This window comes from Coffea arabica, chromosome 6e (genome assembly GCF_036785885.1).
Source record: "Coffea arabica cultivar ET-39 chromosome 6e, Coffea Arabica ET-39 HiFi, whole genome shotgun sequence".
NCBI lineage: Eukaryota > Viridiplantae > Streptophyta > Magnoliopsida > Gentianales > Rubiaceae > Coffea > Coffea arabica.
Window position 1 is genome coordinate 60048562 of NC_092321.1, and position 15119 is coordinate 60063680.

Genomic DNA, 15119 nt, shown 5'->3' on the forward strand with positions numbered 1-15119 from the left:
ACTTCTTTTTGCATATGCTTATCCCTCCTGATTCTAAGAGTCAGGGATTAGACTCTCTACTATTACCAAACTAGTTGCTAGTTGCTAGTTGCAAGATACAATTAATGGTTTATACGCATTTGGTTTGAAGCTAGATGGATGAGATTGATGGTACAACACAAAGTTTTAGTGTCAAATTTTTGTTGTTTTATCCGTATGCTCATTTGTTCTGTTATACTACATCACAATAAAAATTGTTTGGTGCAATTGACATGGATAATTGGAGAACCATGGTGTGGCAATGCATGTTGTGGCCATTATGCATTGCAATGTATGTACTCAAACTACAAATACAAATTTTTTTAGTAAAATATAGACAAAATGGGTACAATATGGAAAATTATATGTAAATCTTTATTTAAAAGTACGATTAAAAATTCAATGGAGAGATACGAGTTCTTGAAGATTATGTATATAAATTCATATGTGAATAGTGTGAATGTGTTTAAATCAAAAAATTCAATTAAATTTTTAGTGATTTTCAAAGATTACACCATATTAATACCAACTTTAACTCTTTATGCGTATATGAGACATTAATCAATTAAATTTTTATAATATTATTTAATTTATGTAAATATATCAAATGACAGACATCATTTTTTATTTTGTATAAAACTTGAAGGATATGCCATTATTCTTACACAAATTTTATAAACCTTTTTTTTAAGATTGAAGTGTTATTCATGATCTATGATACACTGAAATGTATTAAATATTTTATAGGATAGCTAAAAAGTATTATTGTTTTTAAAATTCATGAAATATGAATGTTTTTTTAAATTATACATACCTACTTACATGCAAGAATAAGATACTAATTTTTAGTAACCATATGATACGCAAATACATACATGCATATATACATACATATATACACACACATTCAAGTGTAATAAATGCATACATATTACATTTAACCAACAAGTGTAAGACTAATTTATTTTATCACAATTTTTTTCTAAAATTGTGTACCAAATTCAATCCCAGACATTAAATTAAAAAAAAAACTCAATCCACATTTATAAACTAAAAATGTTAATGGATTCGGGCTAGACTGAATTCAACCCAAAGACTAGGACTAAGCCTATATTAAACTGAGTCAAGCAAAGATTGGGCCTAAGTATTAGGACCAAATTAAATATGAGTTGAGTTTAAACTTTATTAAGTTTAGATTGATTAAATCCCAGTCCAAATAATTATATATTTACGTATAATATTATAGTATATAATTATGCACATTATAACTTAAAAATTAACAATTTAGAGATAATCATATAATAATAAACAAATATCAAATATTTATTATAAATAAATATGTATTAAATTGTGAATTTTGACCGAGTCCGATTTAAGCACGAAATCCTATAATCAAGTCCGATTTAAGCACAAATCCTATAATTTTGTGGGTTAAGTATGAACTTGAGTCAACTTGAAATCTAAAAACTCAAAAATCCTATCTTATTTATAAGTGGAGTTTGAACTTGACAAAATCGAACTCATTAAACCCAATTAACAACATCAATGTAAATTATACTGTACAAGTATACAGCCCCTTATTCCAACATTCGCTACTCCATGGCGTGTCGAATATAACTCAAAATCTATCACCATTCATCCTTTTCCCCTTTTTTTTTTGGAATTTTTTAGTTTAAGTAGGATGTTTGGAATTTGAAACCTTTCACTTACACTCCCCTCCTCTCATTCATTCTCTCCCCATTTCACCTACTACTATTAATTTCTTTACCATTTCCTTTTATATAACTTTCGTTACCATTTTCACCCAACGAAACCAAAATATCCCAAAAAAAAATGAGAAAAAAATCTCTCACACATCATCACACAAGTCACACGTATGAACACAACAAAAGCCTTTTCATAACATCATCTCCACCGTCGCACCCTCACTTTATACTTCAGTTACACTTGCCAACGTCAACATCAACTAACCAACAAGAAGTATAATGGTCATTTCTATAATGGCAAAATTGTAACTTCACATCCTACTCTCATTTTACTCTTTCTTTTCCTTGGTTTTTTCCCAAACAAAAGAAAGCAATAAATTCAAAGCTCGAAGCTTATAAACGAAAATCCATAATCAAACAGCACAGCTGTTTTTCTTTCTCCTTTTCTCTTCTCTTTTCTCTCTTCTTTCCTGTCCTCTCTCACTTCCCGAGGCAGCAACCAAAAACCACTGCAAAAAAACATCTGTCGAAGATTTATGTTATCCCAGTTTGTTAATAAATTTCAGCTGGAATGAAAAAATATTTACTTACTTTATGTGTGCAGCTGATCATCTCCAGCCTCTGCTCAGATCTCCCTCGTCCTCTTCACTGTAAGTTTCTTCACTCTTTTGCTTTCGCCTTTGATTTCTTGTTTTAATCCGTGTATAGGCAAAGGCCCACCACCTGAAAACATGTGTAGATGTGTTTGGCTTGATCATTTTTATTTTTTTCCTTTTTTGAGGCTACGTGTATCATGGGTTTTCCTTTTTTCCTTTGGTTCATCGATGTGGTGGTGATTGAGATATTCATCTGAATATTTGTAAATCAGAGTTCTGGTGCTGTTTACAAAGCTTTGGATTTTATGTGCATAAACTGGTTGGTTTATCTGCATTTTGGGTATGCGTGCCTCTCTATGTTGTTTTATGTTCTCATTCACGGAGCTTTTTGGTGGTGACTGGGATTGGGACTGATGTTCAATTTCTTTCCCAACTGGATGATTGTGGATTTTTTTGGTATTTGTTTTCCTGTAAGCGCTGGGTTGGGTTTTGGGAGGTGTTGGGGGGGGGGGGGGAGGATAATATTTTGGAAAGGGCTGGTTTTTTTTTTTTTCTTTTGGGGAAAGGATTTTGGATGTTGTGGTTGATTCTGGAGAATGGTTTGTGCTAGCTGCAGAAATTCTTTTTTCTCCCTAAGGGTGCACAGGTTTTTTTGGGTGATTCTGGAAGGAGGCAAAATGGTGTTCTGTGGAGGGATTTGAATGTCGTGGATGACTCTGCAGTAGGGTTTTTTTGATGGCTTTAATAGTTCTTTTTTCTGTGCATATGGGTGTGCGCGCTTTTATTGGTGATTAGTGAAGGAGATGAATGGTATTAGGAAGGGATTTGGATGTTGTAGATGATTTTGGAGTAGGGTTCTGTGCATTCTGTTGTAGTGCTGTTTTCTCTGTATGGGCGCACATGTGACTGCATGTTTTTTGGGTGATTATGGAAGATGAAACGTCGTTGTTTATGTTCTTGAAGGAATTTGTGGGTTGCTGATGAGTTTGTAGTGGGTTTTTGTGATGGACCCCAAGATTGGTTATTTATTCGCCACAGTTTGAAGCGGATTCAAAAGATCAATCTATGGGGTTTTTGTCAATTGTTACCATAAGTGTTATCAATTTTTTAATGTCTTCCCTTGCTGTCTGGACAATTCAAGTAGACCAGTCAGGATTTGGAAAGTTTTTTTTTTTAACTAATTAAATTTCTGGGGTTTACGTTTTTCACTTACATCTTGCACTCAATCATTTGTTATTTTGTTTTTGCTTTTTACTTTTCCTTAAAAAAGAGGCTAGAGATATTTCGGCATCGAGCCGCTACATATGCCTACCTCATATAAGTGTAGCTGTGATTGTTCCGTAATTTATAGCTGTGGGTTCTCGAAAAGTCATATTTGTCGTTTTACTTTGATAACTGTGGCATGCACATCTGTTGTCGTATGTGGTTGAGTACATAACACGTGGTTTATCATTCTACTCCTTTGGGAATCAGATGTCGTTCAAATTCTTTTCGGATATTCTTTTTTAGACAGTGTAAATTTGGTCTTCTGCAGCAAAATGTGTTCAGGGAATTCAAAAGTGTTGGAGCCTAGATTAGTCCGTGCTTGCTGATACAATCAATTGCCGAGCATAAAGCTGACGTAAACACTTGTATTCCTTGGTTAGTTTGCTCCCAATGAATGCATGTGTGTCAATTTGTTGTTGGAGAATTGAAAATTTTGGTCTTTGGCATTAATCTCCTATAATCATGTAGCCTAGGCGTGGGGTGTCCATCTAATCGCCACTGCACAAGTTTAGATTTAAAGCAGATTCTGAATATGCTTCTCGTAGAACATTTAATGGCTCATGGCATGACGTTGCTTAGACAATTTGAGATTTTCTTGTTATCTTTTGGTGGACTTGCTCCTTGAAGGGAGATCACCGACAGTGCCCCCCTCCTCTTTCTTACCTAAAAGGAATAAAAGACACAAAAGTGCCAAAGGAAAGAAATAGAAAACCAAAAGGAAATGAGTGATTGGTTTTCCTTTAAATTGGAAAAAGGGACGACTGATCACAGTATTAGACATCTGTGAGGATCATACTGTTGATGATCATTCTAAGTCAGGAAAAATGATACTGCATAAACTAGTGCAAGACAAAAGTTTGGAAGTGCTTTGTTGTTATGGGGATTTCTATAACTGTTCGCTTTCTGGTATGGAACAATTGATGTACTTGTCTCTGAGGATATATGGATTGCAAGGCTAAAAGTAAGACAAGAGGAAGCTAACGAGACAGATAATTGAACTATTTTTCTGAGACATTGCCAGACATAGTCATGCTATGTATAGTATTTGGTCAAGGAGTATCTGTTTTGACCTTGGTGCTATGGAGAGAATTCTTCTTAGGTTTCTGACTTGCTGCTAGCATACTATGGTTGCATATAGGATTCAACCATTTTGCTTATTTCTGTATCCGAAACATCCTCAAGGAATGTTGTTTACGGTCCAACTTTGGAAGATGCCTTTTTACTATGCAAAAGATTGCGTCTAAATTCACCAATGCTATTACATTTTTTTCTTGGTCATGTGTTCTGGACACTTAATCCAGCATAAGCTTCTCTGTTGTCGGTTTTCTAAATCCAGTTTGCCTCGAGTGGTTGAATATTGGAATGGATATCCAAAATTTTTCTTGTTGTGGAGAAGCCGTTGAAGAATAATAGAGAAATGGGCATATGTGAGTTGTGTTTAATTATGACTGACACCATATAAAGTTTCTAGCTGTTGTCTATCTTCTTAACGAGGCTTCCGTATGGTCAAAAGCACAACTATTATGTCTGGAGTTAGTTATCCTTGCTCAGAAGGGTACTGATCTGTCTGGGTAATTAATCTGTTTGGAACATGGAAAGAAATATTCTTCTATTAAGAATGATGAAGGTCAGAATATGTTTCTTCTTTTCCTAATACAGAGGTCGCACGTAATTCAGCTGATGTAGACGCTTCAATAAGTATCATGGGGTGCAAATTTGTAATGTATTTGTCTTGCCTCCTAAGGTTAAAAGTGGTTCTTCAAAATAAAGAAATGATAATGCTTCTTCATGATGAATTGATTGATATACTTGTAAGGAGGGAGAGTAAGTACTGTTTCATGTGGTTTAGACAAGTATAGATTTTGTATAGACGTTTCATTTAAATTCTTTTGCTGTTGAAAATAAGTCAGTTAGTAAATAGTTCAGGCATCCAGAATTCTAATATAGTTTCTGCAAGGAAGGACATTATTTTGGACAGCTGATCATGTGATCCAACATATACGCTAAGGTTATGGCTAGTGAAGGCCTCGGTGCCGTTTTATTTGTTCGAGTTGCTTAATGTATAAATGCTCAACTTCTGTGAAAGGTTGTGCAATCTGTTTTAAAAGGACATACTTGTTTTGCATGTTCTGCCTCATATATTTTGGTATCAACTTCTCATAGTGGTAATATCTCAGGTTAGATGATTGGTTGACTGAATACCGTCTTTGGAGGGGAATGATTCTGAGCTTGAATTTGTCAATGATGGTGACTTACTTGGGTATAATCTGATGTCATCCTAGTTAAGTTCCTGCCATCAACTTCCTTTTTGGGTGCTGAGACGGTAGCAAACCTGAAGATTACTGGGGAATGAAGCACTTATATTGCTTTACTCATCCCTTGTCTTTTTTTAATTCAGGTATTGAGGACACCTCAAATGGAACCGCGATCATTTAAAGTTAAATTTAAGGTGAACCATGGAGGAGGTTCAGCGAATAATTCTACAGAAGATAGTTGCCATACAAGCATTATAAGGGAACAAAGTGATCCAAGTGGACCTGCTTCCTCTGCTGTCCCTGAGACTACTCAGACTACAATTGATGTATCTTATGGGGAAGGGGAAGAAGGCCATTGCACTGACAATGAAGAGAATCAATCACATGAAAATGCACATAACCAGTTGGTGCTCTATGATCCTCCAGTTAATGGTGTGGGTGAAATTATTCATGTTCCAGAGCCCATTGCATCTGAAGCCCCTTCTTCACGAAGATACTCCTTTCATCAAACAACCAGGGTTTTGCCATCAGTTGGAGCATTTACTGTTCAATGTGCTAACTGTTTTAAATGGAGACTTATCCCAACAAAGCAGAAGTATGAGGAAATTAGAGAACATATTTTAGAGCATCCTTTTTTCTGTGAAACCGCTCGTGAATGGCGCCCAGATGTATCATGTGATGATGAGCCTGATATCGAACAAGATGGCAGTAGGCTTTGGGCAATTGATAAACCCAGTATTGCCCAGCCTCCTCCTGGCTGGCAAAGGCTTTTAAGAATCAGAGGTGAAGGAAGCACCAAATTTGCAGATGTGTATGTCTCTCTCTCTCTCTCTATATCATTTTCGTATCCTTTTGACTGCTTTTTCACTTGAGCCGTGGAGCTGAAACTTAAGTTTCCTTTTGAGCTATTTACAGTTACTATGAGTCTCCATCAGGCAAGAGACTGCGTTCAATGGTGGAAATTCACAAGTATGAATTCTTTATTTTGTTCTTGTGGATTGCTCTCTCTCTCTCTCTAGGTGGTTCATGTGAAAGTATTAATCTGCCGAAGATGTTCTCTCAGCGGTTCTTTGTCTGCATATTTTATCTCTACCATCTTTTAGGTACTTGGAGGAACATCCTGAGTATTACGAGGGAGGTGTTACTTTGGCGAGATTTTCATTTCAAATCCCGAGACCATTGCAGGAAAACTACGTGAGAAAACGTCCTCGACCAGTGCCGTCAAATGGGGAGAAAGTACAAGAACTTGGAGGTGAATAGTCTTTTCTTGTGTATGATACAATCTTAACAAGCCATCTCTGGGAAGATTAGACCAATCAATTTTGCCTCACCATGCTTTAAGCTTCTTAGATCATCTTTATCTTATGACCAATTTTCTTTTTTTTTTCTAGCAAGAAAAGTTGATCAGCTTTGACATATTGGATGCATTTTTTTATAATATCAGTCTGGAAGCTACTAGATAAATCACTTCTGTTGGGTCTGTTGTTACCTTTGCTTGTTGCAGCTTTATGTGGTTACCCTGTTTATACAAATTTGTTATTTCGGCTTTTATATTGAGTTGCATTCTGGTTACAATGAGTTCTTCTAAAATATCATTACTTCTTTTGCAGTCAAACCGATAAGTTGGGCAGCTCCAGATGAGGATATAGATTTGGAGCTTGGGAGGTCAAGTCATCCTACTCCTTATGAGGATACTCTCCCTGTGTCTGACTATCAGCTAGTGAAGAAAAAGAGGACACCGTCTAAGAAAAGATGTAATGGTGATTCATTAGGCAGTTCAAGCCAGGTGAATGTGGAAGAGAGTCTTCATCTCTGATTTGGGTGCCTGTGGCCCAAACCTGTCTGATACCTATTGAGTTAGCTGATGTTCAGCACATTTGCAGTTCAGGTTTTGTGGAGACGTGTCTAGGCTTATGTACTTAAAGAAACTTGTGTTATGTTGAACTTTTGTTATAGTGTTTTGGTTTTGTTACTCCCTAGTTGGAGATAAAGGTACATTAAGTCAAAGACCATATTTTGAATGGCATGTTTGGAAAGTGTATGTAAGAAAATTTCATGTGGTAGTTTATACAATAGATAGTTCTTGCTAGGTTCATATGAATGTGTTCTCAGCAGCTGATGGTTTAAGACTAGTATCTCTACATTGTCTAGGTTGCTTTGGATGAATGCTGTACTTGGCGCTGTTTACAGCGTTTTTCTGGTGCGAAATTAACATGTAATTCACCACCAAATCTTAAGATATCAAGACTTGGTGGTATGAGAATTACATTTTGATTTCACTACCAAATTAGAAGCTATTGAGACTTTCTAATCCAGGATGTAACATAAGGGTGAAGAGCCTACGACGCTTTGTGATGGATGAAAACCTTTGTTTGTTGGGGGGAGGGGGGGGGGGGGTTTGGTTCTTTATTATTAAATGTGTGCATATGGATGGAGTATTTGCTGGAAAGAAAAATTATCTCTCGTCAAGCACTGTTTGGATTGTAAATTATTTGTCAAAATTTATTTGCTTATATCATCATTACAATTTTCAACACACCTTTTTATCTTTTCAATTACCTTTTTATCTCACATACATCACATCACAAAAAGTGTTACAGTAAAAATATCTCAAATAATTTATAATTCAAACAAGTTGCTTAGATTTTGGTGGCTTGCTTTTATAGTTGTTTGTTGTCTGGGGAAGCAATCAAGTTTGAGGCTGTGTATGTAACCTAATCCAGCATGAGCCAAGGAAAAACTCCAAGCACTCAAAGTTGATTGCAGCATAAGCTTGACTAACGCTACAGGCTGATTGATGTGAAAACTTTTCAAGCATCAGTTGAACTGGTAGACATATGAGCTCACTGGTTTCTCCATGTTGGTAAGAGTTATTAGTCAATCACTATGTATAATTAAAGAAATAAGTACTCCAAGCTCAGTGAATTTGACAAACTTTGAGCCAAGTATTGAAGTTCTAGAGTTTTAGCCACCATTACAAGCTTATTTATGTATCGCTCTTATGATGTTTCCTTTCATTTAAGTTGGTAACCTATTTAGGAGCATGGATCTCTTCGTGAAACTTTGGCCGTCAACTAGAGCTAGCTTCATTTATGTCGCAATGCTAACTTATGAGAGGTTAGAACAAATGGGAACTGCAGAACCAAATGATCTTTTAATTGCAGCATAGCACCAAAATTGATGAATATAAAAAACAATTGACAAATGAGATATATCTCTGAACAATAGCATCGAAAGTATTGCAGCGTACTAGGGTTGCAAACGAATCGTGCCACTCGTGAGCAACTTGAATCAGAATTCGACTTAAACTTAGTCAATATCAAACTCGAGTCGAGTTCGAGCCGATCAAGTTGAACTCGAGCTTGAACTTGGACTCAAAGATATTCAACTCGTTAGTTCGCGAGCCGGCTCAATAATATATATATATATATATATATATATATATATATATATATATATATATATATAACGAACTCGAATTCGAACTTGAGTTTAAAGATATTCAATTCGTTAGCTCACGAGTCGGCTCGATTTTATATATATATATATATTATTTTTTATTTTAATAATAAAATTACATATATATTTCTAATATTTTATTTTTTTTAAGAAAAATTATTATTTTATTCACTTTTTTAAAATTTAAATAATTATTTTTTTATTTTTTTAAATTCGAGTCGAGCTCGAATTCAAGTTCGAGTTTTATAAAATTAAATTGAGATTCGATTCGATTAGACTAAAACTCAACTCAATTTGACCTGTTTGCACTCCTCGAGCGGAGTGGGAGGTGTATGGAAGCAGCAAAAGATTGGGAAGTGGACCAGGGGCAAGAATGGTTTTCTGGCAATTATGTTTATTTTGCACAGCGTGCAACTTTATTTGCACACAGCGTGATTTTGTTTGCATAATGTGTAATTTTAGCATAAATTTTTGTGAACCCCACACATTATTAAAAATGAAGTACAAAAAATGAACAGCTTGTGAACCGTACATTTTTTTTTTGGTCAAATTTTGATCATGAACAGCTCAGGAACGATCCACCTGATGACCGTCCTGCCCGGTATCCATTGGGAAGTGGGCAGGCTAATAGCAACTCCTCACATTTATTGCGTTAATTGCTACTCGCAGAAAGTGGAACTTGGTTACAAGTTTGGTCCCCCAACATGTGCCATCCATGAGCTCATCAGTGCTCCTCAACTATCCTACTTTCAAGCCTCTTGTCCGACAAGCATGCTACACTAAGTTTGACTATTGCTGAAAAGCAAGAGTTTACTTACATGCCTAGAACATCTACATCATTGTTTTATGCATACATTGCAACCAGCCTTAGGCTTTGTTTAATAATTCAATTCAATACTTAAATTTAATAAGTTCAAATCTTAACAGGTTCAGATGTGTTTGATAATTAAAAATTGAATATTTAAATTAATTAAGTGACACTGAATTTTTTAACCAAAATTTGCTCTAAAAAATAAGTGATGAACTATTCACTTATCACTTAATATGATACACACTCAAATGTATTAGATTTAGTACTTAACAATTCAATGACTTAATGAATTCAAACTTCAGATTTCAGATTTCAATTTTCAGTTTTCAGATTTTAATTTTATCAAATGCACCCTTAGTTGCATATGGAGTGTGTGTGCGTGCATGAATGTGTGCCTAACTAGGGGAAACTAGATCAGTCAGAAAGACATAATGAAGGAGAATGACAAGCGCAGAAGTGAATAGGTAGATAACCTGGACAAACCATATTACTCTATGGCCGCAGAAATAACAATTATAGAGTGAGACTAGTAAAGAGAAGACATTCACCCAGCACAGTGATCATCATAAAATTCAGAATGAGTACAATGGGGAGCTTATATAACAGAATCCCATATGCGGACCTTTTCCACTTTGAGTCAGTTTGAGAAATTGAGAGTGCTGGAAGCTTCACAGAATTATTAGGAAGCTAGGCGCCTGCCCACCCAATCTCCTCACCTTAACTCCCCAATGGGATGATGGAGAGAACCATCATGCTTAGAATATCAGACGACTGAGATAATGCATCTATCAGCAACTGCCATTGCCACGGTATCACTTCTCTTGGTCTCTGGTCAATGTGCTGCTACCGTAGCATCATCTTACCTGCATCCAACTAGTCAATTTAGCAACGACAACATGCATAGAAAGTACAGAAAAAGAAATAGACTTGGCGCATTACATGTAACAACCCACTTTGCTCCTGGAGGTCAAGATTTTTTGCTCCAGTAGAGTTTGTGGCAGAACAACGATCTTGGAATTGCCCATAATTTTCATGCACATATGCCATTTCTATCACCTAGACATTGCACACTAGAAGGGAACAAAGAAGATGATCAGAAGCTCCACTGATGACAACACCTTTGTCTCTGACCTGCAGCATATAAGCCAATGCTCCTCCGGAGATCACTTCACCAGGAATAAGTAATGGTATCCCTGGCGGATAAGGACATATTAGTTCACCGCATATTTGGCCAATGCTATCTTTTATGCCAACTTTTGTTTTTTGAGCAAAGAAAGCCTCTCTTGGGCTTAATCTCATGCTGAAATCATTAAAGGGCATGACATGGTCAGGATTCTCACTGTATTTTGTGCAATTAGAAGCTGCTGATATTGCAGATAGGTGCTTCAGTCCTGATATAAACCTCAAGACATGTTCTCTTTGAGTCCCTAGGTTAAATGCTAGAGTGATAGATCGTGTCCCAACAAGTTCAGAAACAACCCCAAAATCCTTGCTTAAAATATCATCAGCCTCAAAACCAGAGAGACCAAGCTGTTTTGTGCCAATTGTGACTCTCAACGGATCCATAGCAGGAAAGTGAGGAAAGCTAGCAATGTCAAGGACTGAGACGTTGCGAATTTTACTCATTCTACTTCTTGCTTCCATGGCTAACTCAATAGCGTTGTGGAAAATAATGTCTTTATTTTCACTAACTTGAGCCCTAGCAGCATCCAATGATGCTAAAAGAAGATAACTAGGGCTACTACTTTGAAGCATTTGAAGGCATCTGCATATTCTATCGCTGTCAATAAGATCTCCTGACCTGTGTAACATTGACGACTGTGTCAGAGAGCACAAAACTTTGTGAGTAGACTGTACCACAAGATCGGCGCCTTGACAGAGAGCTGAGTCGGGCAATAGCTCATGAAATCCGAAGTGTGCACCATGAGCCTCATCAACAATCAGAGGGATCCCGTGAGAATGGCATAGCTTAGATATTTCAGCCACATTGCTGCAAATGCCATGGTAAGTAGGAGATACTATAAGAACTGCACCGGCTCTTTGACCTTTCATTTCCAGTTCCTCTATTGCTTTTTCCACCTGCAACAACAAATATCTTGAGTTCTAAAATGTTTACTTGCCAGATAAAGCACCATTACATACCGCCACTTGAAAGTGCATTAATCAGATTATAGCACTAAAAAACTTCTCATGTTTAAGATATTGTTCCTAGACACAAGAATGGCACTTTGACAGGACAAAATGGCACTAGAATCACCAACTGAACATTTTACACCAAACTTGCCTGTGATGGAGTGATGCCACCAGGAATATCCCAATCGGCATCATAATCAGGCAAGATGTACTTTGGCTGTACACCGGACAATATCATCCCAGATATGGCTGAAATATGACAGTTACGTGGAAGAATGATATTGTCTCCAGGTGAACAAGTGGCCATAATAGCTGCATGGATTCCACATGTACTACCCCCAACAAGGAACCATGTCTCTGATGCTCCAAAAAGTTCAGCTGCTTGTTTTTGTGCTTCTAAAATGGGTCCTTCTGGAGTAAAGAGGTTGTCAAGCTCTGGGAGCTCAGGTAAATCATGAAGATATGGTTGTTTACCAATGAGCTCGCTGAACGATGATGGTGCTGCTTGCCCTCTATTATGTCCCGGAAAGTGAAAACTAGCAGCATTTTCGGCAGCTGAGGCTTTTAAAGCACCAACCAAGGGTGGAAGCCTGTAGTCTTGAATTATTTCAGAAACATTAGTTGGAATATTATGCATTGAGACAGACCCTTTCATTTCTCCCTGCCTCTTCGTGTCTTCCTTTCTTCCCAAAGCCATGTGATACTCATCCTGTAAAAGATTTTAGAAAAAATCAGAAACTCGCAACTTGTAGATATTCATCTCTATTAAATGATTGAGCAGAATATAAATATCTAGCTTAGACTTGAAAATTGGCCTTGACAGTATACAAGATTCCCAGCTGCTTCCTCATGGTAAAGTTTCCAGCAATTAATACATGCAACACTAAAGTGGAGTTATCCTAAGATGAAGAGGATTTACACGCACAATTACTAAACTTAGACAGATGTGTATAGTTATTATGTATCTCTACAGGTAAACAGGTTCATATAAGGAACTTCTGACAAACGTAAACCGTCTGAAATCGTCAATTTGGTTGGCATTAGAGAGAAATGGTAACAGTAAAATATCAAGTAGTTGAACTAAGCCTAGAGAAGAATTAAATTGACTTCTTCTTATCTAGGTCTCATATAAAATGTGAAACTTGCTAGTAATGACAACATTCAAAGCAGAGACAACCAACAATTAGAAATTTTATGCTTCAACAGGGAAGGGCTAGCATATTGCCCATTGAATGATTAACTCAAACATCCACCAACAGAGATCTAACTTCCATGCTTTAAATTGATGCTTAATAACCCACTAAAATCCAGTTTGCCAGTTAAATAAACTACATATATTCACTGAAGTGCATCTTTTGCATCAAGCAATTAACTTTTGTAACATAGAATGGTTTCAAGTGGAATCCTACAAATCCATTCTGGAACAGTTTTCTTGGTGTTCTGAGGCATATTGACACACTAAGAAGAGAAATGCAGTTGATGTTTCATCTGCTAAATGTTCTCCCTTAATGCAAAAATTTAAGCCACACTCAGAATTGGGTTAATAGAAGCTAAGATACTGGCCTTTTTTTTTGGTGGGAAGATAAAAACCCAAAAATAACTATTACATGACATCAACTGGACACTATCAACACTCAAAAGCTCCTAAGCTAGCAACAAACTTGGACAAATATACAAGCCATCTTGAATGCATCAAACCAGCCAACATTTATTTCATCCCAAAAATCGGAGCAAGTTCATGTTATCCTATAAAACCGAAGAACCCATATTACTCACATAGCACACGACCGTACTATCCAAAGACAAAAATCAATTGATTTTAATCCAATGTCTCGGACTGTGGTCGTGGCTGCTACTACTGAAATTATTTCCAGATTCCAATATGTAAAATTACATTATCTACTAAAGTTTATGGAGAACAAATCTTCTGCTGTCTAACAACACTCCATTAGGGTCACCACCATTCATTCAACATTATCAAAACACAGAATTACATATTCATAATAAGTCACCAAAACATCACAACACATCAAGCAATTTCCACTCCAGTGTCCACCTTAAATTACGTTATTTATGAAAATCACGATTTCACATTGCAACAAAATCATTGAATTCCATCATATTCCTATGCAAACAGAGTTAAAAAAGCAGATATAATCAGACTTCACAAGACCATTTCTCATAAGAGTTTCTTGTTGATGCAGAACATAAGTAGAATAAAGAGTTGTGCACAATTTCAAACAGAAACAGACAATTCTGAGAGAGAAAAAGAAAACCCACTTGCAGAATACAAGCTTTTGGTCTCTCATTAAGTTTGGAGCTCCACCCACTTCCAAAACTCGGACTAAAGCTCTGCCAAAGTGCCAGTTCTGTTAGCAAGAAAACAGTCTTACAATACAAAGTCCTTCCTGGGATTGAATTGTTAGAGATGTCAAAGCATATAATTACAAGGACAACATGCAAGTAACTGTGTGTGTGTGTTGAAGCGAGGGAAGGAGTCTTACCAAACGGAGGAGAGGCGAAACCATTGCAGCTTCAGGGGTTCAAATGCTGTGTCTCTTTGGCTTATGGCTTTTTTATATCTTTATATTTTTTTTTTTGGCTTTTTGGTCAGTTTTGGTTATTTACGTAGAGCTATATGGTTTCAGAGCTTATTTGGTTTTCCAAATTGTTTTTTTGTTATTTTTTTTTTGGGTATTGAAGGTAAAAGAATTACTAAGGATATGTTATTAAATTACCAAAAATGACATCAACCCAATTTTTTGATTGTTTTTAGTCAAAAGTTGCCTCTTTTTTTTTTTTTTTTTCAAAATTTGGTTCTTGCTTCGGTTGATACAGAAAATAGTTTTAATGGGATCCAAGATTTAGTCAATAT

General features: G+C 36.3%; 2 protein-coding genes across 6 annotated transcripts; one reads left to right on the forward strand and one right to left on the reverse strand.

Moving 5' to 3' along the window:
• Positions 1-2118: 2118 nt before the first annotated feature.
• On the forward strand, positions 2119-7936 carry LOC113697347 (methyl-CpG-binding domain-containing protein 2-like). Of its 4 annotated transcripts, none has more exons than XM_027216932.2 (7): positions 2119-2374; positions 3855-3961; positions 5764-5867; positions 5985-6652; positions 6757-6810; positions 6945-7093; positions 7452-7936. In XM_027216932.2, the coding sequence occupies exons 4-7, from the start codon at positions 6003-6005 to the stop codon at positions 7655-7657; spliced, it is 1059 nt and encodes a 352-aa protein (XP_027072733.1). In that variant the 5' UTR covers positions 2119-2374; positions 3855-3961; positions 5764-5867; positions 5985-6002; the 3' UTR covers positions 7658-7936. The 4 variants fall into 4 exon arrangements, with proteins under 4 accessions (XP_027072733.1, XP_071911999.1, XP_071911998.1 ...); XM_072055898.1 differs by having other exon boundaries at positions 3855-3941; XM_072055897.1 differs by lacking the exon at positions 3855-3961 and having other exon boundaries at positions 5764-5866; positions 5983-6652.
• Positions 7937-10558: 2622 nt separating this feature from the next.
• Positions 10559-14807, reverse strand: LOC113695263 (uncharacterized). 2 transcript variants are annotated; one of them, XM_072055901.1, is made up of 5 exons: positions 14749-14807; positions 14525-14596; positions 12396-12953; positions 11065-12190; positions 10559-10974 (listed from the first exon to the last, which is right to left on the reverse strand). In XM_072055901.1, exons 1-4 carry the CDS (start codon positions 14770-14772, stop codon positions 11168-11170), a joined length of 1677 nt encoding a protein of 558 aa, XP_071912002.1. In that variant the 5' UTR covers positions 14773-14807; the 3' UTR covers positions 10559-10974; positions 11065-11167. The 2 variants fall into 2 exon arrangements, with proteins under 2 accessions (XP_071912002.1, XP_071912001.1); XM_072055900.1 differs by having other exon boundaries at positions 11051-12190.
• Between the last annotated feature and the right edge of the window lie 312 nt (positions 14808-15119).

Excerpts from the sequence above, each read along its gene's own strand:
- LOC113695263 (XM_072055901.1), bottom strand. The coding sequence starts at position 14,772 with ATGGTTTCGCCTCTCCTCCGTTTG. Across the intron at positions 14,597-14,748 it reads TTTCGCCTCTCCTCCGTTTG|AGCTTTAGTCCGAGTTTTGG; the intron begins GTAAGACTCCTT and ends GCACTTTGGCAG. Across the intron at positions 12,954-14,524 it reads CAAAAGCTTGTATTCTGCAA|GATGAGTATCACATGGCTTT; the intron begins GTGGGTTTTCTT and ends AATCTTTTACAG.
- LOC113697347 (XM_027216932.2), top strand. The coding sequence starts at position 6,003 with ATGGAACCGCGATCATTTAAAGTTAAATTTAAGGTGAACCATGGAGGA. Across the intron at positions 6,653-6,756 it reads AGCACCAAATTTGCAGATGT|TTACTATGAGTCTCCATCAG; the intron begins GTATGTCTCTCT and ends AGCTATTTACAG. Across the intron at positions 7,094-7,451 it reads GAAAGTACAAGAACTTGGAG|TCAAACCGATAAGTTGGGCA; the intron begins GTGAATAGTCTT and ends CTTCTTTTGCAG.